We start from the raw sequence: 27,846 nt of genomic DNA, 5'->3' as shown, positions 1-27,846 counted from the left end.
TGATTAACAAAAAGAAAAGCAACTAAAGCATTTTATGATTTCATGTAAGGGCAACATTCATACACCAAAAAGAAAATCTATTTACCATACACCAACACTCTTCCCTCTTTTTTTATAGCAATCCCCAATAGAGAAGTGCCAACTAATTGAACTAGTGGTTTTTGACACACTTTATTGTATTAAAGTTTAACACTTACTTTCCACTTTAAAGTGGACCTAAAGTGGATCTTAGATAAAGTTATAACAATTGCCCTGAGATTATCACCAAGTAAGCCTATTACTCAAATACATCAAGAAAATTGCATGATACTTGTCCAAAATGAATCTTCAGTATGTAACTATAATAGAACTTGAAACCCATGATTGGTCATCCGACATTCTCTAATATTTGATTTTTGCATGCTTGCTTCTAATCAAACCCACCTACAATCAAGAAAGCACAAATAGAGCATGCTTTCAAATGTGAATGTCGATCCACCTATCCACTTTATGAATATTATTTTTTTTCTAGTTTTTGATTAGATATAGCATACCCTTTCATGCACTCATTTGGAGCTAAAGCACCTACTCTATTTATACAAACATTAAAATACATCCTCTAGTGGTTGAACTTTTTCTTTTTGGCTATAAAGTGAGAAAGTTATTCTAGCAAGCTAGCAAATGGATTAAAATCATCAAATTTTATCAAGTGTTGAAGGCTTTTGTGCAAGTGTCTTTTAACTTTTAAAAAACCTATATTCTTCTGTTGTAGAAAAAAGGGGAAAAAATAGATCGGGCTGCCATTCTACACCCAAACCTAATTCAATCGATGGATCAACTACGGGCCCAATAAAAAGACCCAAAAATGTTGCAGGTTTTGTCCAGGTTCGGCGATACTTGATCCGCTTACTCTTCGGTGCTCATTTTAAACTTTTACTACGCACAGCGGTGGCGGCGATGGCAAGTGAAATCGGAAGGACGAGGAAGCTGGTGAAGGGCCTCACCAAGCCCACCCCCATTTGGCTCAAGGCCATGGAACAGTACGAGCCTTTCCCTTCCTAAATTTTTCCTTCTCCTTATTTATTATAATTCTTTTACTCAGGAAAAATTGGATGCCTTCATTTGATTGTGCTTCTCAGGGCACCGCCCATGGCATTTCCTTGTACGGATGGAAAGATCAAGAAGATTGAGATGCCGGAGGATATTTACGTCAAGAGGTTCTTCAAGAAACATCCGGATTCTCTATACCGTGATGCCGTAAAGTATTATTCTTGATTGCCATCTCTGCTTTATTTTTTTTTTTTAAAAAAAATATTGTTTGTGTATTCTTATTATTTGTCATGTTTGTCATAATGCATGGAAGTTTAACATGATAAATATATTTGATTCATAATGATTGACAAATATTTGAATTGATGTAGCTAAACTACAATATAAGAAGTTTGGATAAAAATTTGCATGCTCATAAGAAGATACCTGCATGATGTAATTCAAGAAATATAAGAATTTTGATTATTTCAACAATTTATTGATAGAAAAGCATCCTTAAACACCACATTTCTTGTATGGTTGTCAATTGTCCTTATTTGTAGAACATTACTTACCAAAATTTTGGTTATACTTCTGTATATGCCTCTGCATTCGGCAATATGTAACTGCCCAAAATATACTTTAAATGTGGGATAATTTGACTTTGTGTTTCTTAATTGTTAGGCGAAACATAGTCTTGGTGAGAGGTGTTTCTTTATAGATTTACAAGGCATTTTATGTTTTCGAAAGTCTTCAATTGAATTGATGGCATGGAAGATCTTGTTCTTGAAAATTTGATGGGTATAAATTTCTACATGGATGAAGTTGATACAATATGCTTTGCAAAGACCAACCCTTGAGTCAATATTCATTAGAAGCATATTTGGAGTGCCTGTTTTCCGAGTTAACTTTATCTGTTGGCAATCCTCTTAGTGATGTGGTATTCAGAGATTCTTTTTGATAGAAGTCATGATGGTTATCTTGAACCAAACAATGAGAAACAGAGAACTTCATTACCTCAAAGGATCTGAATATTTGGAAATTAATTTATTGGCATTTTTATTCGTTTGATTTGTTAGTGCCCGTTCCATCATGTAGTTATCATAGTTTTCCTTCTTGTTCCAGGATGGCAATACCTTACAAATCAATTTATTTTATGAGTGCTTGTCCTCCTACATTTTGACCTTTTCATCTTCGAAGTTTTTCAATATTATTCAACATCTTGTTCCTTTCTAGCACCGTGTTGCAAAAAGAAAGCAGTGAAAAACATTCTTCTTAGCCCCTCGCTGCATTAATTTTCGTGCAGAGGGCGGGCAATTCATCGAACACCTGATGGGCAGGTAGGATAGTAGCCCCCAAAACTAGCAAGCCGAGCGGATCCAGCAGGGACCGACGGGATGCCTCGGCGCCAGGTGTGGCCAAGGCCACTCCTCTATGATCCACGGTGGCGTAGGGGTCCTCACACTGATCGTAGATGCACTGCTGCTGGTTAACCGAGGAGGAGCTAATGGAGCTTGAGCACCTCATCCCTTGGGTGGTGGTCTTGTCGAAGGAGTAGGTGCTGCAGGCGCGAAGTGAATGGGACGACAAGGCTGTGATTGCCAGGAGCTTGGGGCGACCCATTCCGGCAGAGCTGGTTGTGCGCGAGCTCAAGGGAAGGGGTAAGCTTAAACACCCGGTTGAGGTATTCCCAATGGATGGGGGGCTCATAACTATCCGCTTCGAATCTGGAGAGAAACGAGCAACGGTTATGGTAGCGGGTCCATAGTTGATTGGAGGCCAGCTATTAGCAATGGAAGAATGGCAGCCCGACTTCATCCTGGGCATCCATACCGTGAATTAGATGATGGTTTGGGTCCGGTTACCAGGGCTCCCCCTTGGAATACTGGGATAAGGCGTCAATCCTGGAAGTCGTAGTAGTGGTGGGGCGGGCGGTGGAGATCGACGGGGTATCTAGCAAGCGGCGGCGGATCGGATATGCTCGGGCGAAAGTTGAGGTAGACATTAGCCTTTCCTTGGTGCCCGACACTTTTGGCTAAGGGGTGAAGAAGAGGTTTTGGCAGGACTTCATCTATGAAGACCTTCTGGGCTTTTGCTACCTCTGTGCTCGCATCGGACACCAGGTGAGCAAGTGCCGGTTCCACGAGGCGGAGAAGAGGTCGAAGCCGAAGAAGACCGAGGCGTCTAGCAAAGCTCCGAAGGCCATGGAGGTGGAGGCACCGGGGGAGAGAAAGCGAATGGTGTACGGCCCGTGGATGACCACAACCAGAGTTCGGCTGTAGCGGGGAGGCGACGCCACCAGGTCTGGTGCGAGGAAGAAGAAGACGATCGAGTCCCCCAATGAGTTGACTCGGGGACCAATCTTAGCTGACTTGGAGCCGAGTTCGGCTAAGGGAGGGCCAAGGGAACCTAACTCGCAGCCAGATTCTGAGGGCTGGCAGAAGCCCAGGAAGATTGCCCGACGCATCTCATTGGAGAAGAGCACAAGGACCGTTAACTCGGCGTTGGGCGTGGAGGTGGCACCAGCGAAACCAGTTGAGTTGGCACCGAGTCACACTCGATCAGACCTGGACCCAGCCCTAAATCAAGCTATGGGCTCAAGCCCGATCCGTGCGCCAAAGTGGGCTAAGGGCCCAAGTCCGAACATCGCCTTAGGACGGGCCGATGGGCGGCTGAACTTGGGCCAGGCCCAAGCCCGCAGAACAAAACTAGGCTCGGGGCCGGTGGGCATTGGGAATGGGTTTGGCCCACTAAAAAGGGCCTGGAGCCCATCCAAGCGGCGAGGGACGACCGACCTGTGGAGTGCGAGACGGCCCAGCTCCCTATGGTGCCCTCTGTGCCTGGGGTCGGCTGAGTTATCCTTCCCGTCAATCTTTTGAAGATCAACGTCACCTCGTTCTACTATCTCACGAATAAGGTGATACCGGCGCAGAATGTGCTTGGTGCGCTGGTGTGCCTTTGGTTCTTTAGCTTGAGCGATGGCCCCAGTGTTATCACAGTATAGTGGGACTGGTCCATCAGCGGAGGGTGCAACTCCTAGCTCAGCAATGAACTTCCGTAACTAGACAGCTTCTTTGGCAGCATCAGATGCAGCAATTGTTAGATGTATGCCCTAGAAGCCAATTTTGGCTGACACATTATTAATTCTGGGACATAATTTGTATTTGACTTTATTATTATTGAATAAATAAAAGGCATCTTTTTCATTCATATTGTTATTGTGTCTATGAATCGTCCAAGGAATTAATAAGATGATGATACATTTCTCAAGAGTTGAGAATTTGAGCCATGTATCATTAGTGATTAATTTCTAAACGCTCCTGATCGATGGATCATCATGAGGACGGTGATCGATCCGATGAGATCAGTGCACACATTACTTTTCCTATGGATGGACGAGACTCGAGTCCACGGTGTGGAGACACTGAAGTAATAGTGCAGGTGCTTGTTAGAGAACAAGAGTACTGAGCGTGACCAATACAAGAAGTCACTTGGATGACTATCCACTCGTCAGTGACTTGCTTGATGTTGCAGTTGTAGGGTTTTAGCATGTTATAATGCGCAGCGGAAGCTAGGGATTTTAAAAATTTCATAATAAAGTCCCTATACATGAAACCCTTTTAAGCCTAGATCACCTTAATGATTACAATCAAATGATATAAAATAAATGCAGAATTAGTAGAATACCTCAAACGCTAATCCAAAGTGTACAATCTCCACGAGGCGTCCAAGTGTCCGCCCTCCAATGGTGATCCACACGAAAACTTGATCAAGACTTTAGCTCCAAAGACTTTTGATCCTTAATGCAGAATTCTTCTAAAGAACTCTAATGGCTTGCTTTTCTTCCTTTCTATTTTTCTTTAGCCTTCTAAAATCACTTCTAATCCTTTTGTCCTAAAGAAGACCACCTTGTCTTGGCTTAGGACACACTAGAAGCAATGCTAGAAAGAAAGAAACTAATGTAAGAAAGAAAGAAGAGAGGAGTGGGGTGGAATTGGAATGATGAAACCCATGGAGTGCTAACCTATTTATAATAGGTGTAGGGATGCATCTCCAAGGGATGCATCCCATCCACACATCCTCTCATGAAAGGGCATCATCTAAAGGGCCATATCAAATAAGAGGAGGTGCAGATCAAGTGAGGAGGTGTATCAAATGATATGTCCTTTCATGTGGTGCCATATTTTGACCAAGTCAACATCACATGCTAATCACATGTCCATCACGCCTCACCTCTTGATCTTTCATGATGATGATCCAAGGGCTCCAATGCAAGGCGCCATTCACTTGACCCATTATGTCTTCATCCAATGGTGGGATTAAGATCCAATGGTCAATTATGGTAGCCATCCTCTAACCCAATCCAATTGGGTTAAACCAACTCTCCATTATGTCTTCATCCAACGGTAGATCAAGATCTAACGGTCTAGATTGAATGATTTATTAAATCTAATCCAATTAGACTCAAACCAAGCCAATTAGGTGCCAACTCTTGGCTAACCCATATTAGAATATGATCTAATCAAATTAGATCAATTAAGAATCAGATTCGAATCCAATTCGAATCAGATTCGAATCCAATTCGAATTAGGAGCTAAGGTTTGCAACACCTGCTAGGATGTTTATCTTGCAAACATGATCTAATCCAATTAGACCCTTGATAAGTTTTCTTATGTGTGACCCATTGGGTTCCATACTTAGCCAGCAATAGGTGTGAGTGCGAGTTGACCCAACTTGATTAGAACTCTTCTAATCGATTTAAGTCCAAACTGCGCGAACCCGAACTTAACAATTAGAATCATTTCTAATTGGTGATCGAATTAACTCTTTAATTTGATCAAACCTATAAAACAAGATTGACGTCTAGCAACGTGTCATGTCTACCCGGAAAATATGGAATTTGGTGAAAATACCAAAAATACCCTTCAGTGGCAAGTTACCATGCAATTCAATCCTTTAATCAAACTGCATCCCAAATATGCATATGAGTATGAATATATGTCAAACTCAATTTCATATTCATATTTTTCTCAATCTTTTAATGATAATTCAAATAATGAAACATTAGAAACTCTTTCTAATTTTCATTCTACTTTGATCAAAGGTTTCCTGAATTATCATATGATTAGAATAAATAGGATGCTATCTTCTCTTACTAGAAGTGATTAATTCCTTGTTGACCTACTCATAATCTTCGTACACAATTCACCATATCCAGAAGACCTCGTACATAACTTATTGTCATGAATGAGTGTAAACCAAAATATGGGTTCATGTGCACAAGATACCATGGTGATCTCAGGTCATAGGATCAGTTGCACAACTCCCACTAAGAGAATCATCTTTTGACATGTAAGTAAGACTTCATAAGATTTCTCTTTGTAGGTCAATTCAGTGAACTCATTCCTCTAATGAGCACCCACATCTTTGTATTAGTGTCTCCACACAAATAATTGTGAGATCAATCATCCTCTGCATCGAACATACATAAGACATGCCAGTCTTTCCGGTAATCATTGATCCCCGACTCAATGTACCAATGACTGGGAATATTTAAGATTAGGATTTTAGGATTTTAAGTCTCACTAGTATGATCTCATCATAGTCTTAAAACCATTGCCCTAAACTAAGGAGTTTATCATAAATATAATCAACAGCATATGATAAAACATAACGCCTTTATTCATATTTAAATGTCATGTACATGATTTGGACAAATCAAAAGAAAAAACCTTTCGCAATACATATTGCGATTAGCTTGTAGGGCATCTACTCTTTCAATCTCCCACTTGCACTAAAGCCAATCGCTCTTATATTTTATCCCCATACAATCGAGGTGGCGATCGAACTGCTGTTGTGGTAGAGCTTTAGTGAACGGGTCTGCTAAGTTGTTCTTTGTGTCTACTCGTTCAATGACTATGTCTTGTCTCTCGACGATCTCTCGAACGAGGTGGAAGCGTCTTAGAATGTGCTTGGATTTGTGATGAGATCTTGGTTCCTTTGCTTGAGCAACAGCTCCAGTGTTGTCACAATAAACTGAAACTGGTCCAGCAATCTCAGGAACTACTCCCAACTCAGCGATGAACTTCTTCATCCAGACAGCTTCCTTAGCGGCTTCACTTACAGCGATGTATTCTGCCTCAGTAGTTGAGTCAGCTACAGTTTGCTGCTTGGAACTCTTCCAGCTCACTGCACCACCATTTAGGATAAAGACATACCCTGAAGTGGACTTGCTATCATCTGGATCTGATTGAAAACTAGAATCAGAAAATCCTTCTAGTTTCAACTCAGATCCTCCATAAACTAGAAAAATATCTTTAGTCCTTCTTAAGTACTTAAGAATATTTTTCACAGCTATCCAATGATTTTCTCCTGGATCAGCCTGGAATCTGCTTGTTATGCCTAAGGCATAAGCAACATCAGGCCTAGTACATAGCATAGCATACATAATTGATCCTACTGCCGAAGCATAGGGAATAGAATTCATTCTATTCCTCTCTTCAGATGTCTTAGGAGACATCTTCTTAGAGAGACGTATGCCATGACTCATAGGTAAGTAACCTCTTTTACTTCCTTCCATGCTGAATCTTTTTAGCACACGATCTATGTACTTAGACTGGGACAAGCCTAGCATCCTTTTAGATCTATCCCTATAGATCTTTATACCAAGTATATAGGATGCTTCTCCCAAGTCTTTCATGGAAAAGCTTTTTGATAGCCAAGTCTTGACCGATTGTAACATTGGAATATCATTTCCAATGATTAGTATGTCATCTACATACAATATTAAGAAGACAACGGCACTCCCACTAGTCTTCTTGTACACACATGGTTCATCCACATTTTTGATAAAACCAAACTCTTTGACTGTTGTATCAAAACGGATGTTCCAACTCCTCGATGCTTGCTTTAATCCATAAATGGATCTCTTAAGCTTGCATACTTGATTTGCTCTCCCACTTGAGACAAATCCTTCTGGCTGTGTCATGTAAACCTCTTCCTCAAGATAACCATTAAGGAAGGCGGTTTTGACATCCATCTGCCAAATTTCATAATCATAGTATGCAGCTATTGCAAGCAAAATCCGAATAGATTTAAGCATGGCAACTGGTGAAAAAGTTTCATCATAGCAATTCCTTGCTTTTGCCTGAAACCTTTTGCCACCAATCTAGCCTTGTAGGTTTCTACTTGGCCATCTGCTCCAATCTTCTTCTTATAGACCCATTTGCAACCTATAGGGTTAACACCTTTTGGTGCATCAACCAAAGTCCATACTTGGTTGGTATACATAGAGTCTATTTCGGATTTCATAGCTTCTAACCATTTGTTAGAGTCATTACTCATGATAGCTTCCGAATAGGTCAGAGGATCATCATTTTCGATGATGTGGGCTTCATCATTCTCAATGATAAACCCATACCTCTTAGGTGCATTTCGCACTCTATCTGACCTTTGGAGAGGAGATGTGTGTTGTGGTTGTACTTCATCAATGGGTACATTTGGTTGAAGAATTTCTTGTGTTTCTATTTGTAGGTCTTGAACTTCATTAAGTTCAATTCTTCTTTCACTGCCCTTTTCTAAGATAAACTCTTTTTCTAAAAAAGTGGCATGCCTACTAACAAATACCTTTTGTTCAGTAGGGTGATAGAAGAGATATCCAATACTTTCTTTGGAATAACCTATAAATGTACATTTATCTGATCTAGCACTTAGCTTATGTCCAAAATTTCTTTTGACATATGCTTGGCAGCCCCATATTTTAAAATATTTAAGATTGGGCTTTCTACCTCTCCATATCTCATATGGAGTACTAGATACAGATTTTGAAGGTATCCTGTTTAGCACATATGTAGCAGTTTCTAAGGCATAACCCCAGAAGGAAATAGGAAGATCTGTAAAGCACATCATGGACCTTACCATATCTAATAGAGTACGATTCCTCCGTTCAGCTACACCATTTAGTTGTGGCGTATACGGAGGTGTCCATTCAGAGAGAATGCCCTTTTCTTTAAGATGATTTAAAAATTCACTAGAAAGGTATTCACCTCCTCGATCAGATCGAAGGATTTTAATACACTTTCCGGTTTGTTTTTCAACCATACTTTGATACTCTTTAAACTTATCAAAGGCTTCGTATTTATGTTTCATAAGATACACAAATCCGAACCTTGATAAATCATCAGTGAATGTGATGAAGTAAGAGTATCCACATCTAGCTGGAGTTGTCATAGGACCACATACATCTGTATGTATAAGTCCTAATAACTCACTTGCCCTTTCTCCATGTCCAGTGAATGGAGACTTGGTCATTTTTCCCATAAGACAAGATTCACAAGTTCCTAATGATTCATAATCATAAGGATCAAAGAACTCTTCTTTGTATAACTTGTTAATTCTTGATTCACTTATGTGACCAAGTCGGCAATGCCAAAGGAGGGTATTATTCACTTCCTCTCTCTTTCTTTTATTGCTTTTATTAATATGAAAGACATTATCATTAAGTAATAAAACTAGAAGACCATTTTCCATAATGCCATTGCAAAGATGCTTATTAGAAAAATAAATAGAGCAACCATTGCCCTTTCCATTAATTTCAAAACCTTTCTTTAACAACAAAGGAATGGAAATTACATTTCTAATAATTTTGGGCATATAATAACAATCTTCTAATTGTAGGAGCTTTTCCGAAGGCAATTCCAAATTGTAGGTTCCAACAGCTTCAGCCTGGATGGACTCTCCTCCAGCGCCATACAGCTCGAAGTCACCTTTCTTCAAAATTTTAATTTTCTATAGTCCATGCAAAGATTTGCAAATGTGAAAACCACAGCCGGTATCCAATACCCATGAATTTGAATTTGAAGAACTTAATGACAAGTTGGCATGTAACATAAACATACCTTTTGATGCAACTCTTGCATCGGTCTTCATACTTGCAAGAAAACTCTTGCAATTCCTTTTCCAGTGGCCAGCTTTGCCGCAATGAAAACAGGTACTTGATCCGGAGTTTTTCTTTCCTTTTTTTTTTTTGATGCTACTCTTGGGGTTCAATCGTTTCTTAGAACCCTTATTTCCCGATTTCCTCATAGAGGTGCTATTTATAAGAAGGAGTGGACCTTTATCCTTCTTAATATGTCCTTCAGCTGTTTTGAGCATATTTAACAGCTCGGGCAGGGAGGTGTTCAGTTTGTTCATGTGAAAGTTCACAACAAACTGAGAGAATGAATCAGGCAGTGATTGCAGGATCAAATCCTGACTGAGCTCACTATCCATAGCAAAACCTAATTGACTTAATCTGGTGATCAAGTCTATAACCATAAGAACATGGTTTTGCACTGAAGTTCCTTCATTCATTCTAGCACGGAACAACTGCTTAGATATCTCATACCTAGCAGTCCTGCTTTGTTCTCCATACAACTCTTTTAAATTGAGAAGTATGGATTGAGTGTCCATGCCTTCATGTTGCCTCTGTAATTCATTGTTCATAGAGGCAAGTATGATACATTTGACAGTCACACTGTCATTTTTCCACATCTTATGTGTGGCAACCTCCTCTTCTATAGCATCATCCCCTAGATCTCCAAGATCAGGGGTTTCAAGTATATAGGAAATTTTTTCCTGAGTGAGTACTATCTTTAAATTCCTCAACCAGTCCACATAGTTTGGTCCGGTCAACTTGTTGGCATCTAAGATGCCTCTTAGTGAAAGTGAAGAAGCCATTTAATAATTCTACATATGCAAGAACAAAACTAATATAAGCAGACCAATCATGATGACATGTTTGCAACTAGATAAGGACTTTAATCTAATTTGTCTCCTACTATTTTTATCGAATATCATAGCCCTCCCCTATGATAAACGTGAAAATATAATTTTTCTTAGTAGGGTTGAGATCCTAATTCATCATAAAAAGCCTTGTGTTTACACAACAAACTCTTATGAGTTCAAAGGTAGGAAACTCTTTCCAATTGCATCTCATGCAATTCTCAACTTTATCTTGTCCTCTTAAAATACTTATTGCCTTGTGTTAGCACAACAAACAATAATATTTTAGTTAAGTCAAACCCTTCATTTCCATATAGTCATATTCGAATAATATTGCCCTTGTGGTTGCAAAACAAGGCAATATATTAAAATATGCCATAAGCATCTTAATGCACCAAGACAGTATAACATCAGTCCCCATTGCAAGTCTTGTGTTAGCACAACAAACTAGCATGGATCTTGACATAATAATATCGAGGCATGAAGGAAGGCTATCAATAGTGTTATATCAATATTAAGCTTATCCATAATAGGCAATCAAATAATTGGCCAGGTAAGCAGGTGGGAGGCTCCCCTTACTCAGAGAGTAAGGTCCTAATTAAGTAACCACCTTTAGTGCTTTCCTTAGACACCAATTAGATTAATTGTTCTAGAATGGGTTAGCTCAAAGTTTTTCAACACTATGACTTAATATAATTTTTATTGAGGGCTTACTAGTCTCTAGCACATTCTTTAATTGTAACATACATTTAACATGTCTATAATAAACTATTATGCATCATGGCTATCTCATAGCATGTATAAATCATAAGCAATTAATTAACATGCTTCAACATATTTTCAATGGAAAATTTCATATCATGATATTTTATTACATAACATATCATATATTAATCATACATTTCAGCATTTCTCTAAGCATATGACATTACTATCTCATAGTAAATTAATAATCATACATCATACATAATTATTTGATTGAACCAATTAAGGATGGCTCTGATACCACTGTAGGGTTTTAGCATGTTATAATGCGCAGCGGAAGCTAGGGATTTTAAAAATTTCATAATAAAGTCCCTATACATGAAACCCTTTTAAGCCTAGATCACCTTAATGATTACAATCAAATGATATAAAATAAATGCAGAATTAGTAGAATACCTCAAACGCTAATCCAAAGTGTACAATCTCCACGAGGCGTCCAAGTGTCCGCCCTCCAATGGTGATCCACACGAAAACTTGATCAAGACTTTAGCTCCAAAGACTTTTGATCCTTAATGCAGAATTCTTCTAAAGAACTCTAATGGCTTGCTTTCCTTCCTTTCTATTTTTCTTTAGCCTTCTAAAATCACTTCTAATCCTTTTGTCCTAAAGAAGACCACCTTGTCTTGGCTTAGGACACACTAGAAGCAATGCTAGAAAGAAAGAAACTAATGTAAGAAAGAAAGAAGAGAGGAGTGGGGTGGAATTGGAATGATGAAACCCATGGAGTGCTAACCTATTTATAATAGGTGTAGGGATGCATCTCCAAGGGATGCATCCCATCCACACATCCTCTCATGAAAGGGCATCATCTAAAGGGCCATATCAAATAAGAGGAGGTGCAGATCAAGTGAGGAGGTGTATCAAATGATATGTCCTTTCATGTGGTGCCATATTTTGACCAAGTCAACATCACATGCTAATCACATGTCCATCACGCCTCACCTCTTGATCTTTCATGATGATGATCCAAGGGCTCCAATGCAAGGCGCCATTCACTTGACCCATTATGTCTTCATCCAATGGTGGGATTAAGATCCAATGGTCAATTATGGTAGCCATCCTCTAACCCAATCCAATTGGGTTAAACCAACTCTCCATTATGTCTTCATCCAACGGTAGATCAAGATCTAACGGTCTAGATTGAATGATTTATTAAATCTAATCCAATTAGACTCAAACCAAGCCAATTAGGTGCCAACTCTTGGCTAACCCATATTAGAATATGATCTAATCAAATTAGATCAATTAAGAATCAGATTCGAATCTAATTCGAATCAGATTCGAATCCAATTCGAATTAGGAGCTAAGGTTTGCAACACCTGCTAGGATGTTTATCTTGCAAACATGATCTAATCCAATTAGACCCTTGATAAGTTTTCTTGTGTGTGACCCATTGGGTTCCATACTTAGCCAGCAATAGGTGTGAGTGCGAGTTGACCCAACTTGATTAGAACTCTTCTAATCGATTTAAGTCCAAACTGCGCGAACCCGAACTTAACAATTAGAATCATTTCTAATTGGTGATCGAATTAACTCTTTAATTTGATCAAACCTATAAAACAAGATTGACGTCTAGCAACGTGTCATGTCTACCCGAAAAATATGGAATTTGGTGAAAATACCAAAAATACCCTTCAGTGGCAAGTTACCATGCAATTCAATCCTTTAATCAAACTGCATCCCAAATATGCATATGAGTATGAATATATGTCAAACTCAATTTCATATTCATATTTTTCTCAATCTTTTAATGATAATTCAAATAATGAAACATTAGAAACTCTTTCTAATTTTCATTCTACTTTGATCAAAGGTTTCCTGAATTATCATATGATTAGAATAAATAGGATGCTATCTTCTCTTACTAGAAGTGATTAATTCCTTGTTGACCTACTCATAATCTTCGTACACAATTCACCATATCCAGAAGACCTCGTACATAACTTATTGTCATGAATGAGTGTAAACCAAAATATGGGTTCATGTGCACAAGATACCATGGTGATCTCAGGTCATAGGATCAGTTGCACAACTCCCACTAAGAGAATCATCTTTTGACATGTAAGTAAGACTTCATAAGATTTCTCTTTGTAGGTCAATTCAGTGAACTCATTCCTCTAATGAGCACCCACATCTTTGTATTAGTGTCTCCACACAAATAATTGTGAGATCAATCATCCTCTGCATCGAGCATACATAAGACATGCCAGTCTTTCCGGTAATCATTGATCCCCGACTCAATGTACCAATGACTGGGAATATTTAAGATTAGGATTTTAGGATTTTAAGTCTCACTAGTATGATCTCATCATAGTCTTAAAACCATTGCCCTAAACTAAGGAGTTTATCATAAATATAATCAACAGCATATGATAAAACATAACGCCTTTATTCATATTTAAATGTCATGTACATGATTTGGACAAATCAAAAGAAAAAACCTTTCGCAATACATATTGCGATTGGCTTGTAGGGCATCTACTCTTTCAGCAGTAGTGTGACTGGTCCTTTGACCTGCGATGCTTCGGCTACTCACAGTGAGGTTATTGTAATTTGACTGCACACATACATGGTCTCTAGCCATATGGGTCCATGCAGTGTAGATTGGCTGCAGTAGGTTCACTGTAGGAGTAGGGTATGCACCTATAAGGAATTTATCGACCTTGATAGATAAGGAGAGATCCTATGTGATTTATAAGACTGAGTTCGTAAGACCTCGGTCGGGGCAGATTGCACAGTAGAGAAAGAGTTCTCCGCTCTCGAACTTAAGTCGAATAAATCTTGACATATGATAGACGAAGGGGTTTGACGAGTTATCCATGACCTCCGTCTTGTAGGGATCCACGATAGAAGGACTGTATCACATGATAACTGCACCTAGAGGTTCATCATTCTATTCTGCTGGGTAGCCACTACATGCTGCTAGGTGTTACTGGTGGATGGTGGGACTCACAGGGATTATCTCGATGATCGATTAACCCTAATGAGTAGAGTTGGAATCGTTCCGACCCATTGAAAGGAGTTTTCAATGATATTGTGATAGAGATCACAATATATCTCACTACCAGTCAGAATAGAACCTATGGGGTCACACACACTAGAAGTATTGACCGATCCGATGGTTGAATCGTGATTAGGAATCACAAGTAATCAATTCGATTGATATTCAGTTGAAGAAGGAATGAGAATTGATTAATTGGACTTAAAACACGAATCCTACTTGGAGTAGAATTCCTGGAGTCCTAATTGGATTAGGACTGGGAGTCCTACTTGGAGTAGGACTGGAATTCTTACTTGGAGTAGGATTTCTAGAGTCCTAATCGGATTAGGACTTCGAATTCAAATAAGAGTCCTAATTGGATTAGGACTAAAATTAAATAAGTCCTAATTGGATTAGGATTTCTTAAGTCCTAATTAATTATTAATCTAATGGATCAACATGACTCCTAATTGGATTAGGATTGAAGGGTTCAATTGAGTCATGGTTCATTCAAGTCCTAATTGGATTAGGACTAGCATTGATTGAACCCAATTGATTCAAGCCTAATTAGATTAGGACTAAACCATGAGAAGGACACCTAATCCTCCTTGGAGGAGGATTAGGTTAACCAAATAAGAGGGGCATGAGCCCCTCTCCTTTTCTTGGTGCGGCATGAAGAGAGGGGGCCGGCGCCCCCTCTTAGGAAGTTAATCTAGGGCTCCTAAATTGTAGGAGCAAGGGCCGGCGCCCTAAAATGTGTGAAGCTCTCTTCCTCCAAGCCGTGGCCACCCCTCTCCCCTCCTTGTTTCAGCCGCAAGCAAGGAAGAACAAAAGAAGGACTTGGCGGCCTTCTTCCTCCACCCTTCCTTCTTCCAACGCAGGGAAAAGATAAAGGCTGAAAAGCCAGGTGATCTTCTTCCTTGGTTGCTCCTTCTTCCTCCTCCTCCTAAGCACAATCAAGGGTTGATTATAAGGGAGGAGATCAGCCATCAAAGTTATCTCTGCAAGGAAGCTAGCACCCCGGGGAGATAGAAAGCTTGGATCGGTTCTTGCTTCGTGTGGATACCCGTAGAGGTCGGGCACTTGAACGGCTTCAAGCGAACCTTCATCCAAAACCACGATCATCAGTTTGCGGTGATCATCTACTCGCACAAGGTGAAGATCTGATCTTCTAATGTTTTAAAAAGTATTTAATCCTTACCCATCTACGAACGGTTCATGAAACAACGTTCATGAGATGAACGTCGATCCCGCTTATGTCGATTCCGCTGCCATCTGAATTTTTTTGAATTTTCTGCGGCATGGGCGGGTTCCCAACAGTGGTATCAGAGCCTAGGCTTCGCAGATTAAGGTAAGAATTAATTATCTAAAGGCATCTTAGATCTAAAAATTGAAGGATTATGTGTGCTGAAAATTTCTGCATGCAGATTTTTCAGGGTTGCTGAATTTTTGCATGCTAATTTTTATGTGATAAGATGATGATTCTAATTGCATTGTTAATGAGATTACAAAGTTTAGAATCATGATTAGCATGATCAGCAACCTATGTCATAACATAATCAATTAATTCTCAGATCTGAAAATTATAATTGCTGCATATGGGGATCATAGGATTCAAACCCTTTTGGTATTAAATGTAAAGACCTGCGATGTGATCTGCAATGTCATGTAATTTTTCAGATGGTTGCATGCATCTTATTTGATGTTTTGAGAGGCCTGCGTGCCTCCTAAAAGAAGATGTAATTTATTATTATTTTTATTTTACATCTGGTTGTATTTCTGTGATGTGATGTACGTCAACGATCAAGTTAAGGACAAGGCATGAGATGAACAGGGGTCTAAGCGGTTGATGGCGATTGGATCAAGAGTTGGTCAAGGATCGAATCAAGGAGGCTTGGAACAAATTCAAAAGTTGAAGACCATTTGATCGATTGACGTACATGCTTGTAATATGACCTAATTAGAATCCATGATCATCACCTATTTAAAGTTTAGTTTTACTTAATGCTGCGATTATAACTGCCTGCAATGTGCCGTTTGCATGTGATGTGAATGAGAGTCGGGTAGATAGGTTTACATGTGATGTAGCAAACCCAATGAGACCTAAACTAAAACCTCCTCAATCAAGTCGAGAGTGAACCGACATGAGCAAGTCATATTAGATTAATTGATCTAATTGGTGTCTAGGAAAGCATGAAAGGTGGTTACTTAATTAGGACCTTACTCTCTGAGTAAGGGGAGCCTCCCACCTGCTTACCTGGTCAATTGTTCGATTACCTCTTACGAAGAGCTCAAGTTGCAAACACTAAGACCTGATTAACCAATATTAAGTCAATAGGTCTTCCACTGTAGTAGAGCTGCTAAGGTCTTTCTGATGTTGATTTGTCTCGGCTGGATACAGTGGGCAAGTTGCATCGGGGGGCTGAACCTCTCTATAGACATGAGATGTTGTAGGGATAAAGATGGGGTTGGGCACCAATAACTGTTAGGTGAGGACCCAATGACGACTTTATTTCTACGGTTATACGGTGGGTCTGACTTAACTAAGAAATGGGACCAATAACTGTTAGGTGAGGTCTTCATGGCTTAAAGACCAAGTTGCACTGCAACATGCTTGAGAAGCATTGTACAAGAGTTGTACACTCATCCATCTATGTGTCACCAATAACTGTTAGGTGAGGTGCTATATAGATTGGTGAGACCGCAATACCTACTAGAAATCCTAGTCGCGTAGGATTTCCGTTTTCCTACCAGGGGAGTGTGAGAAATTCGAGAAAATAGTGGGAGTTACATTTGTTCTAAAAGTCCTTAGAACAGATTAAGGATCAAGTACAAAAGTCTAACTAGAATCTTTACTCTCTGCAGATCATAATGTCAGCCTCAAACCCTTTGACCCGTATTCTTGAGACCAACCGATTGAATGGTACCAATTACAGAGACTGGCTTAGGAATCTCAAAATTGTTCTGAGTTGCGAGAAAATAGGCTATGTGCTCGACAATGACATCCCCGCATTACCAGCACGTCCGACCGCTGATCAGCGTACGACGCATGAGAAGTGGACAGACGATGACACTAGGGTCAAGTGCTATATCATGGCATCCATGTCCAATGAACTACAATGCCAGCATGAAAATATGAAGACTGCTAGGGACATACTGGCACACCTGCAAGAGTTGTATGGTGAGCAGAGTCGCACAGCTCGTTTTGAAGTGTCCAAGAGGCTCTTCAAAACAAAGATGCGCGAGAGGCAGTCCGTCCATGATCACAGTCTGACTATGATCAAGGACCTTGAGGAGCTTAAGAAGCTCGGTATGAACATGCACAAGGAATTGCAAGTAGATCTGATCCTTCAATCCCTTTCTGATTCATTTGGACAATTTATAGTAAACTACCACATGAATAAGATCGAATGCACTAAGACTGAACTAATAAATATGTTGGTAACTGCTGAGGGAGCCTTGAAAGGTTCAAGGGGCAATGTCCATGCTGCTGAGTTGACTTCTGGTTCCAAGAAAAAGTCTACTTGGAAGAAAAAGAAGCCTGCGAAGAAGCAGAAGAAAGACAAGAAGCCAAAGAAGGAAGTTCAAAAGAAAAAGGCCAATGACAAAGGAAAATGTTTCCACTGCAATGTCGACGGCCACTGGAAGAGGAACTGTCCTTCATACCTCGAGAGCCTGAAGAACAAGAAAGGTGACACACCTTCAGAAGGTATAGACTTGCTCATAATTGAAACTAATCTAACGGTTTCTTCTACTTCTAGTTGGGTTATAGATTCTGGTTCTAGTGCTCATCTATGCACTACCATGCAGGGTCTAAAGAAAAGTAGAAGGCTGGCAGAAGGTGCGGTAACCCTTCGGGTTGGCAACGGAGCAAAAGTTGCTGCTGTGGCTGTGGGCACCTACCATCTGCAACTACCGTCTGGTTTTAGTTTATTACTTAGAGACTGCTATTATGTACTTGCTGCTAGCAGAAATTTGATTTCTGTTTCATGTTTAGCACAGGAAGGTCATGTTTTTACATTTGACAAAGACTGCTGTTCTATTTATTTCAGAAATAAAATAGTCGCACGTGGTTTTATGATTGACAGTCTCTATCATTTGCATATGGATGTATCTGTAAATGTGTCTGAGCAAGAAGTGAATGCCAAAGGATCCAAGAGATCCAGGGATGAGATAAACCAAAAATATTTGTGGCACCTCAGGCTTGGCCATATTGGAGAGGACAGAATGAACAAAATGGATAAAGATGGGCTTCTCGGCTCATTGACTTCCGAGTCATATCCAGTTTGCGAGTTCTGTCTTTAAGGAAAAATGGCTAGATTGCCCTTTGTAGGACATGGGGAGAGGACCACTGAAATACTTACCCTGATACACTCAGATGTGTGTGGCCCATTCGATGTGCAAGCCAGGGGACGTTATTCGTACTTCATTACCTTTACCGATGATTATTCACAGTATGGGTATGTGTATCTTATGAGACATAAATTTGAATCTTTCGAAAAGTTCAAAGAGTTCAGAAATGAAGTAGAAAAACAAACTGGAAACCTCTTAAGGCTCTTCGATCAGATCGAGGAGGAGAATACCTTAGTGGAGAATTCCGGGACTATCTCAAAGACAATGGCATAGTCTCACAATGGACTCCTCCGGGTACACCTCAACTCAACGGAGTGTCAGAGAGGAGAAATCGGACTCTATTGGATATGGTCCGGTCCATGATGAGCTTCACTGATTTACCGATGTTTCTTTGGGGAGATGCCTTACTTACCGCAGTATATCTACTTAATAGAGTTCCCTCTAAATCCGTTCCTACCACACCGTATGAGATATGGCATGGTAAGAAACCAAGTCTTGGTCATCTCAAGATTTGGGGATGTCCAGCCCACGTCAAAAGACTACAGACGGACAAACTAGAGGCTAGGACCATAAGTGCTCGTTTTATAGGATATCCTAAAGAGTCATTAGGATACAATTTTTACGTCTCAGAGGATCACAATGTGTTTGTGAGCCGTCATGCCATCTTCTTGGAAAACCAGTTTATCCTTGATAGAGGCAGTGGGAGAAAAATTGAGCTTGAAGAGAAAGTCTCTGAAAAGCAACGAGTCATGGATCCTATAAAACCCATTAATACAGAGCCAGTACACGTTGTCCCTCAACCACCTCGCAGATCCAGTAGGGTCTTCCATCCTCCCGATAGATACTTAGGTATACTAGAAGAGGATACCGAGAAAATGTTCCTAGTGGGAGATAGGGATCACATACAGGATCCCAAAACCTACAACGAGGCGATATCTGATATCGATTCCGAGAAATGGTTGGAAGCTATGAAGTCAGAGTTAGACTCCATGCATTCCAACCAAGTCTGGACCTTAGTAGATCCACCAGAAGGTATTGTACCTATTGGATGCAAATGGATCTACAAAAGGAAAATAGGTTTGGATGGAAAGGTAGAGACCTTTAAGGCAAGGCTGGTGGCGAAAGGGTATAGTCAACGCGAAGGCATTGACTATCAGGAGACCTTTTCACCTATAGCCATGCTGAAATCCATCCGAACATTGCTTGCCATTGCAGCATTTCATGATTATGAAATCTGGCAGATGGATGTGAAAACTGCTTTTCAAAATGGATATCTTGAAGAAGATATCTATATGGAACAGCCTCTGAGTTTCACTTCCAGTGATGGAGATCACAAGGTCTGCAAGCTGCAAAGGTCCATTTATGTACTAAAGCAAGCATCTCGGAGTTGGAACACTCGTTTCGATAACGCAATCAAAACGTTTGATTCATCAAAAACGAAGAGGAACCGTGTATTTACAAAAAGGTTAGTGGGAGCGCTGTCGTATTTCTCGTACTGTACGTGGACGACATCCTCCTGATAGGGAATGATATTCCCATGCTAACTCGGTCAAGGTCTGGTTGTCAAAAGAGTTCTCCATAAAAGACCTTGGGGAAGCATCCTATATTTTGGGAATAAAAGTCTATAGAGATAGATCTAAAAGGATGCTTGGCCTATCACAGAAAATGTATATAGAGGAAGTGCTGAAAAGGTTCAGCATGGAAAACTCCAAAAGGGGTCTCTTACCCTTTAGGCATGGAATTCATCTCTCCAAGAAGATGTGCCCCAACACATCTGAAGAGATTCAACGCATGAGCAAGATTCCCTATGCATCGGCAATAGGGAGCCTCATGTATGTCATGCTATGTACACGACCTGATATAGCTCTTGCTGTGAGTGTCACAAGCAGATTCAGTCAAATCCAGGTGAAGAACACTGGACAGCTGTGAAGAATATTCTTAAGTACTTGAGAAGAACTAAAGATTTATTCTTGGTCTTTGGAGGATCATCAGAGTTGAAGGTAGAAGGGTACACAGATTCAGACTTCATGACTGACGTCGATGATAGAAAGTCAACATCTGGATATGTGTTCTTGTGCAATGGTGGTACGGTGAACTGGAAGAGTTCTAAACAACCGATCATTGCTGACTCTACTATGGAAGCTGAATACATCGCCGCATCTGAAGCTGCTAAGGAAGGCTTCTGGTTCAAGAAATTCATTGCAGAATTAGACGTGATGACATCAGATGCCATAACACTCTACTGCGATAATAATGGCGCCATAGCTCTAGCTAAGGAGTCAAGGTCTCATCAGAAGTCCAAGCACATAGAGCGGCGCTTCCACCTCATACGCGACTATGTTGAGAAGAAGTATGTCGAAGTGCAGAGAGTAGACTCCGCGGACAACGTGGCAGACCCGTTCACTAAACAGCTAAGTCAGCAAAAGACTGAAGCCCACCTTGAGAAGATGGGACTAAGATATATGACTGATTGGCTTTAGTGCAAGTGGGAGATTGTTAGATGTATGCCCTAGAAGCCAATTTTGGCTGACACATTATTAATTTTGGGACATAATTTGTATTTGACTTTATTATTATTGAATAAATAAAAGGCATCTTTTTCATTCATATTGTTATTGTGTCTATGAATCGTCCAAGGAATTAATAAGATGATGATGCATATTCTCAAGAGTTGAGAATTTAAGCCATGTATCATTAGTGATTAATTTCTAAACGCTCCTGATCGATGGATCATCATGAGGACGGTGATCGATCCGATGAGATCAGTGCACACATTACTTTCCCTATGGATGGACGAGACTCGAGTCCACGGTGTGGAGACACTAAAGTAATAGTGCAGGTGCTTGTTAGAGAACAAGGGTACTGAGCGTGACCAATACAAGAAGTCACTTTGATGACTATCCACTCGTCAGTGACTTGCTTGATGTTGCAGTAGTGTGACTGGTCCTTTGACCTGCGATGCTTCGGCTACTCACAGTGAGGTTATTGTAGTTTGACTGCACACATACATGGTCTCTAGCCATATGGGTCCATGCAGTGTAGATTGGCTGCAGTAGGTTCACTGTAGGAGTAGGGTATGCACCTATAAGGAATCTATCGACCTTGATAGATAAGGAGAGATCCTATGTGATTTATAAGACTGAGTTCATAAGACCTCGGCCGGGGCAGATTGCACAGTAGAGAAAGAGTTCTCCGCTCTCGAACTTAAGTCGAATAAATCTTGACATATGACAAACGAAGGGGTTTGACGAGTTATCCATGACCTCCGTCTTGTAAGGATCCACGATAGAAGGACTGTATCACATGATAACTGCACCTAGAGGTTCATCATTCTATTCTGCTGGGTAGCCACTACATGCTGCTAGGTGTCACTGGTGGATGGTGGGACTCACAGGGATTATCTCGATGATCGATTAACCCTAATGAGTAGAGTTGGAATCGTTCCGACCCATTGAAAGGAGTTTTCAATGATATTGTGATAGAGATCACAATATATCTCACTACCAGTCAGAATAGAACCTATGGGGTCACACACACTAGAAGTATTGACCGATCCGATGGTTGAATCGTGATTAGGAATCACAAGTAATCAATTCGATTGATATTCAGTTGAAGAAGGAATGGGAATTGATTAATTGGACTTAAAACACGAATCCTACTTGGAGTAGAATTCCTGGAGTCCTAATTGGATTAGGACTGGGAGTCCTACTTGGAGTAGGACTGGGATTCCTACTTGGAGTAGGATTCCTACAATCCTAATTAGATTAGGAGTTTTGAATTAAATTTGGATTCCTACTTGGAGTAGGATTTCTAGAGTCCTAATCGGATTAGGACTTCGAATTCAAATAAGAGTCCTAATTGGATTAGGACTAAAATTAAATAAGTCCTAATTGGATTAGGATTTCTTAAGTCCTAATTAATTATTAATCTAATGGATCAACATGACTCCTAATTGGATTAGGATTGAAGGGTTCAATTGAGTCATGGTTCATTCAAGTCCTAATTGGATTAGGACTAGCATTGATTGAACCCAATTGATTCAAGCCTAATTAGATTAGGACTAAACCATGAGAGGGACACCTAATCCTCCTTGGAGGAGGATTAGGTTAACCAAATAAGAGGGGCATAAGCCCCTCTCCTTTTCTTGGTGTGGCATGAAGAGAGGGGGCCGGCGCCCCCTCTTAGGAAGTTAATCTAGGGCTCCTAAATTGTAGGAGCCCTAGATGGCTTTAAAAGAGGAGCAAGGGCCGGCGCCCTAAAATGTGTGAAGCTCTCTTCCTCCAAGCCGTGGCCACCCCTCTCCCCTCCTTGTTTCAGCCGCAAGCAAGGAAGAACAAAAGAAGGACTTGGCGGCCTTCTTCGTCCACCCTTCCTTCTTCCAATGCAGGGAAAAGATAAAGGCTGAAAAGCCAGGTGATCTTCTTCCTTGGTTGCTCCTTCTTCCTCCTCCTCCTAAGCACAATCAAGGGTTGATTATAAGGGAGGAGATCAGCCATCAAAGTTATCTCTGCAAGGGAGCTAGCACCCCGGGGAGATAGAAAGCTTGGATCGGTTCCTGCTTCGTGTGGATACCCGTAGAGGCCGGGCACTTGAACGGCTTCAAGCGAACCTTCATCCAAAACCACGATCATCAGTTTGCGGTGATCATCTACCCGCACAAGGTGAAGATCTGATCTTCTAATGTTTTAAAAAGTATTTAATCCTTACCCATCTACGAACGGTTCATGAAACAACGTTCATGAGATGAATGTCGATCCCGCTTATGTTGATTCCGCTGCCATCTGAATTTTTTTTGAATTTTCTGCGGCATGGGCGGGTTCCCAACAGCAATGCCCCCTAGAGCGGGAGCTCGCATGCCCGGCGGACGGAGCCTCCTTCCAGATGGACCCGGAAGTTCCAGCTTCAGGACCCACCATCTCGACGAGAGCAGAAGTTGAGGCCAACCTAGCCTTCTTCCTGGGCTCGGGTGGAGCCCCGCCAGCCTCAGCTGCCCTCTTCTTGTACCGGGCATAAAGAGCTGAGTCGCTGGTCACCATCCTTGAAATATCTGAAGAAAAAAGGCCTAAGTGTCAGGTCGTCCCCAAAGAATAATGATAAAGAAGAAATAGAATAAGTAAAACAAGAGACGACAAAACACAAGAGGAACAATGCAACTGCCCTTACCCCGGGGGCGCGCCGAGCTCAGGCTGACGTTCACCAAAGCCTCCTCGCTCAGGAGGTCGTTCAGAAGAATATTCTCCTCGAGGCCGTGGACAGCATCGAGGGCCTTCTGCTCGCTCTCTGAAAGTCTAGGGAGCTTGTTGGCGGCTTTGAGCCGGGGATGTCCCCACCTTGGGTCGAATCCCCACGTGCACTTGAAGGAGAGAAAGAAAAATTTTTTCTTCCATCCACAAATGGAGGAAGGAGCACCTCGGAAGAACGGCCTACCGCCCCGAAGGGCGAGGTAGAGCCATTCCCCATCCGCCAGGTTGGACTTCAACATAAAACACCGGCGGAAGACATTTACCGAGGTCGATGTCCCATGCACAAGGCAGAGGGATAAAAAACCAACAATGGTCCTCTACGAGTTCGGAGCGGGCTGCGCTGGGACGAGCTGGTACGCCGCCAGAAACTCGTTCATGAACCCGTGCGAGGGGAATCGCAGGCTGGCCCAGAGTGTCTCTACGTATATCCCGATCCGGCCTAGAGGAGGTCTCGTCATCCGGTCTTCCGACCCTGCGGGCTCAAGGCGAAACCCGCATGGAGGGAAGAACCAACCGCGGATCAACTCCAACTCCTCGGTCAAATCGGACCCGACTTCGTCCAGACCGCGACCCATCCCCAAGAGAAAAAATAGAGAAGGAGGAAGACAAAAAAAGGAAGAAGGGCAAAAACCCTCCGAGCAAATGAGGGAGAAAGACCTATTGCGAGTTTCCCCAAAAATACCGCCGGCCGAAGGTGAAGAAAACGCTTTGAGGCACCGCCGGGAAGAACTGGGCGACGGCTAGGAGAAGGAAGAGAAAGAAAATGGAGAAAGGGGAAGGCAGCAGCAGCGGCGGCCAAATAGAAGCTTTTAGGGCCAGGTCTGGGGTTTATATAGACCCTTCCGACGGTCCAGATCGACAGAGCCAAATTCCGCCTTCCGCCTAGATCGCGCTACATGTCGGCCCCGAAAACTGAAGCGACATATCAACCTGGATCGACGCTTCTAAAGCAAAATCGAAGCGGCGTCTCGTCGAATCCTGGAGCCTCATCATGAGCCCACGGCTCGAAGCAACCTCGAAAAGCAGAAGGGCATCGCCCCGTCGCCTCTCATTAAAAATACCCCGAAGCGTGCGGAATGGTGGAACAATTTAAAGCTGCTTGGCCCCATTAGCATAATAAAGGCAGCTACTACCTTCGCCCGAGCTCGTGAACGGCTCGAACTCGAAAGTTGGGGAATAGTGTTGGAAAAAAAATGGATTGCCCCGAAACACGTAGATGCCTCGCCGGCACGTGATGACAGACGCCCCGGCAGCAACCCTCAGGGCACTCGACCTCTGAGGCACCCGACCTTAGAGGCGCCCAACCACGAGGTGCCCGACCACAAGGCGCCCGACCTCAGGGGGGCCCAACCGCGGACACGCCCGACCTTAGAGGTTTCCGACCACAAAGCGCCCGACCTCGAAGTGCCCGACCTCGGCATCCCCGACTTCAGAGCTCACAGCCTCGCGGCCTTGGTCTCGGCCAAGCTGAACCCGATCGACCTCAACCCCAAAGAAGACCCGGTTAAAGGACGAAGCAAACTCCTTCACCCTGCTGGGAACCAAAACTCTCCCCTCCTCATATGGGACCCAATCCCATGATCTCTACTTGAGCCACTGTCAGCCATTAAATGTGCACGATCTCCACGGACTTCCAGCTTACTCAAAATCTCAGACCATCCACGGCAACCAGTTGACTCACTCAACTCCATCCAGTCACCCACGGCAGTTCATTAATTCACACGATCATGCCCAATCATGACAGTAACTCATTTAATTCGTCCAGTCACGTCACAGATAACCATGTATCCCTCCTATAAAAGGAGAATCGCTTCCTCTTGAAGGAAGATTCTGATTTTTGGCTCTGACTTCTACTTACAAGTCATCTCCTTTCTCCACAAAAGTTCCCCTCTGACTTAAGCATCGAAGGGCCGGCGCCGGAAACTCCGGCCATTGGCTTTTTGCAGGTCCTCCAGAGGACGCAGCCCGCCGACGCACCACCCGCCGGAGCTCCATCTTCTCAACTAGTGGTCACCCCCGGGTCCAATTTCCAGCAACAGCTAGGCCGGCGCCGGAAACCCCGGCCATCAGCTTTTTGCAGATCCTCCGGAGGACGCATCCCGCAGACACACCACCTGCCGGAGCTCCACCTTCTCAGCCAGTGGTCACCCCCGGGTCCAATTTCCAGCAACACATTCAATGAGAGGTAATGATTAGCATTAGTACAAATCTTTAGGAACGAGAGACTGATAGACACAGAGATAGGATATAGTGGTTTTAGTCTACAGCGCATATGCTTGATAATATTTACTTTTCACCTTTCTTTTGAACAAGAATTTGATTTATCCTTCTTATGGTAGGGTGTTATCTACTTAATATTTGTTAGAGGGGACTTCAGGTGGAATTCTCTTGAAAATTATGCAGGATCCACATAATTGTTTGGGACAGAGATCCTCGCTTTCTTTCAATGCGGAAATCTCCATATTCTTTAGATATTACTGAGTCACATCTTATCCTGTAGATGAGCGCATGCCTGAAATGAGGCAATATTCTTATGGTGAAGTGTTGTAGAGGTATATGACCCTATAGGGATTTTATGTAATTTCATGGCACAAGGAAACACCTGGTATTATAAAATCATTATATGCAATTTTAAAACTTATGTAAAATCCGAGAATTCCATGTTTTGCAATACATTAAATGTATCTTTGGAGGTGGGCAGTAACATCTCCGCGAATCTGCTACATTATGTTATTATATGGGATGTTATATCTGTCTTAAATGCATTACAAATTATGGTATTACAAAATATAATGTCAATCATATTTGTTTTTAAAAAAATATTATGCTATTCATTCCTTACAATGCTCAGAAAAGTAGCCCTGGATGTCTTGGTTGATAATCTGAAATATCACTAGATAATGGCTGATCAATAATTGTGTACAAGTGCCTTCATTTGATTGTTGGATCACATACTATATTGACTGATAAATTCATCTCCGGGTTGTTTTCCATCGTCCAAGACATTCAGATTCTTGGTTAAACTTTCATCGGTGTTGCATTTCAGTCGAGATGAAACTGAAATCTTAAAGTCAGAAACCTTGTCATCTCTTGTACAGGCTTTTACTTAAATCCTTCATCTAGTCGGACCAGCTTTCACAGTTTTTGCCTTTTTAAATTGGTATCATTCAAATAAAATCATATTAATAATTATTAGTCTTGACCATTTTTTTTCCCTAACTACTTTGTATCACGAGTGAATTTGGTGCCTTGGGAAGTCAGAATAATGAATTTTTCATTTTCATCAGGATAAGTGGATTTGATCCCCCTCCTGCACGAGTTTTTGCTTGGCGCGTGCTGGAACTAAAAGGACCGGGTGTCTGTGAAGAGGAGGCCATGGCTGTAGCTGATGTATATCCCCGTTTCTTTTGATTCTTCATAATTTTTTTTTTCAGGAGCACATGGTCAAAAGTTGAAACATTAATCTACCCCCATATCCTTCCATTTTTACAAGTCCATTAGCTCTTATGACCAGGAACTTTGCTTGGATTTACTTCACTGAATCTTCATATCCTTGTCTTAACAATTTTCCTTTTTTGTTAGATGGAATATCGGGCTGAGAAGAAAGCAATGAAGAAGGCATACGCCGAGTTGAAGCAAATTGCACGCCGCCAGGGGAAGGCACCACCTCCAAACCCATACCTGTTGCGGAAAATACAGGATCCAAACGGCGAACAGAATAATGCACAGAATTAA

The 27,846-nt window shown here is 41.6% G+C and overlaps 1 protein-coding gene across 1 annotated transcript; it reads left to right on the top strand.

Moving 5' to 3' along the window:
• The first annotated feature begins 936 nt into the window (after positions 1–936).
• Positions 937–27,846, top strand: LOC120104625. The gene is made up of 4 exons (XM_039116108.1): positions 937–1,019; positions 1,119–1,241; positions 27,399–27,501; positions 27,694–27,846. The coding sequence occupies exons 1-4, from the start codon at positions 937–939 to the stop codon at positions 27,844–27,846; spliced, it is 462 nt and encodes a 153-aa protein (XP_038972036.1).

Source organism: Phoenix dactylifera, unplaced genomic scaffold, assembly GCF_009389715.1.
Source record: "Phoenix dactylifera cultivar Barhee BC4 unplaced genomic scaffold, palm_55x_up_171113_PBpolish2nd_filt_p 000051F, whole genome shotgun sequence".
Classification (NCBI taxonomy): domain Eukaryota; kingdom Viridiplantae; phylum Streptophyta; class Magnoliopsida; order Arecales; family Arecaceae; genus Phoenix; species Phoenix dactylifera.
Note: the sequence above shows the minus strand (reverse complement) of the source record. Positions and strands in the feature narration are given on the sequence as shown.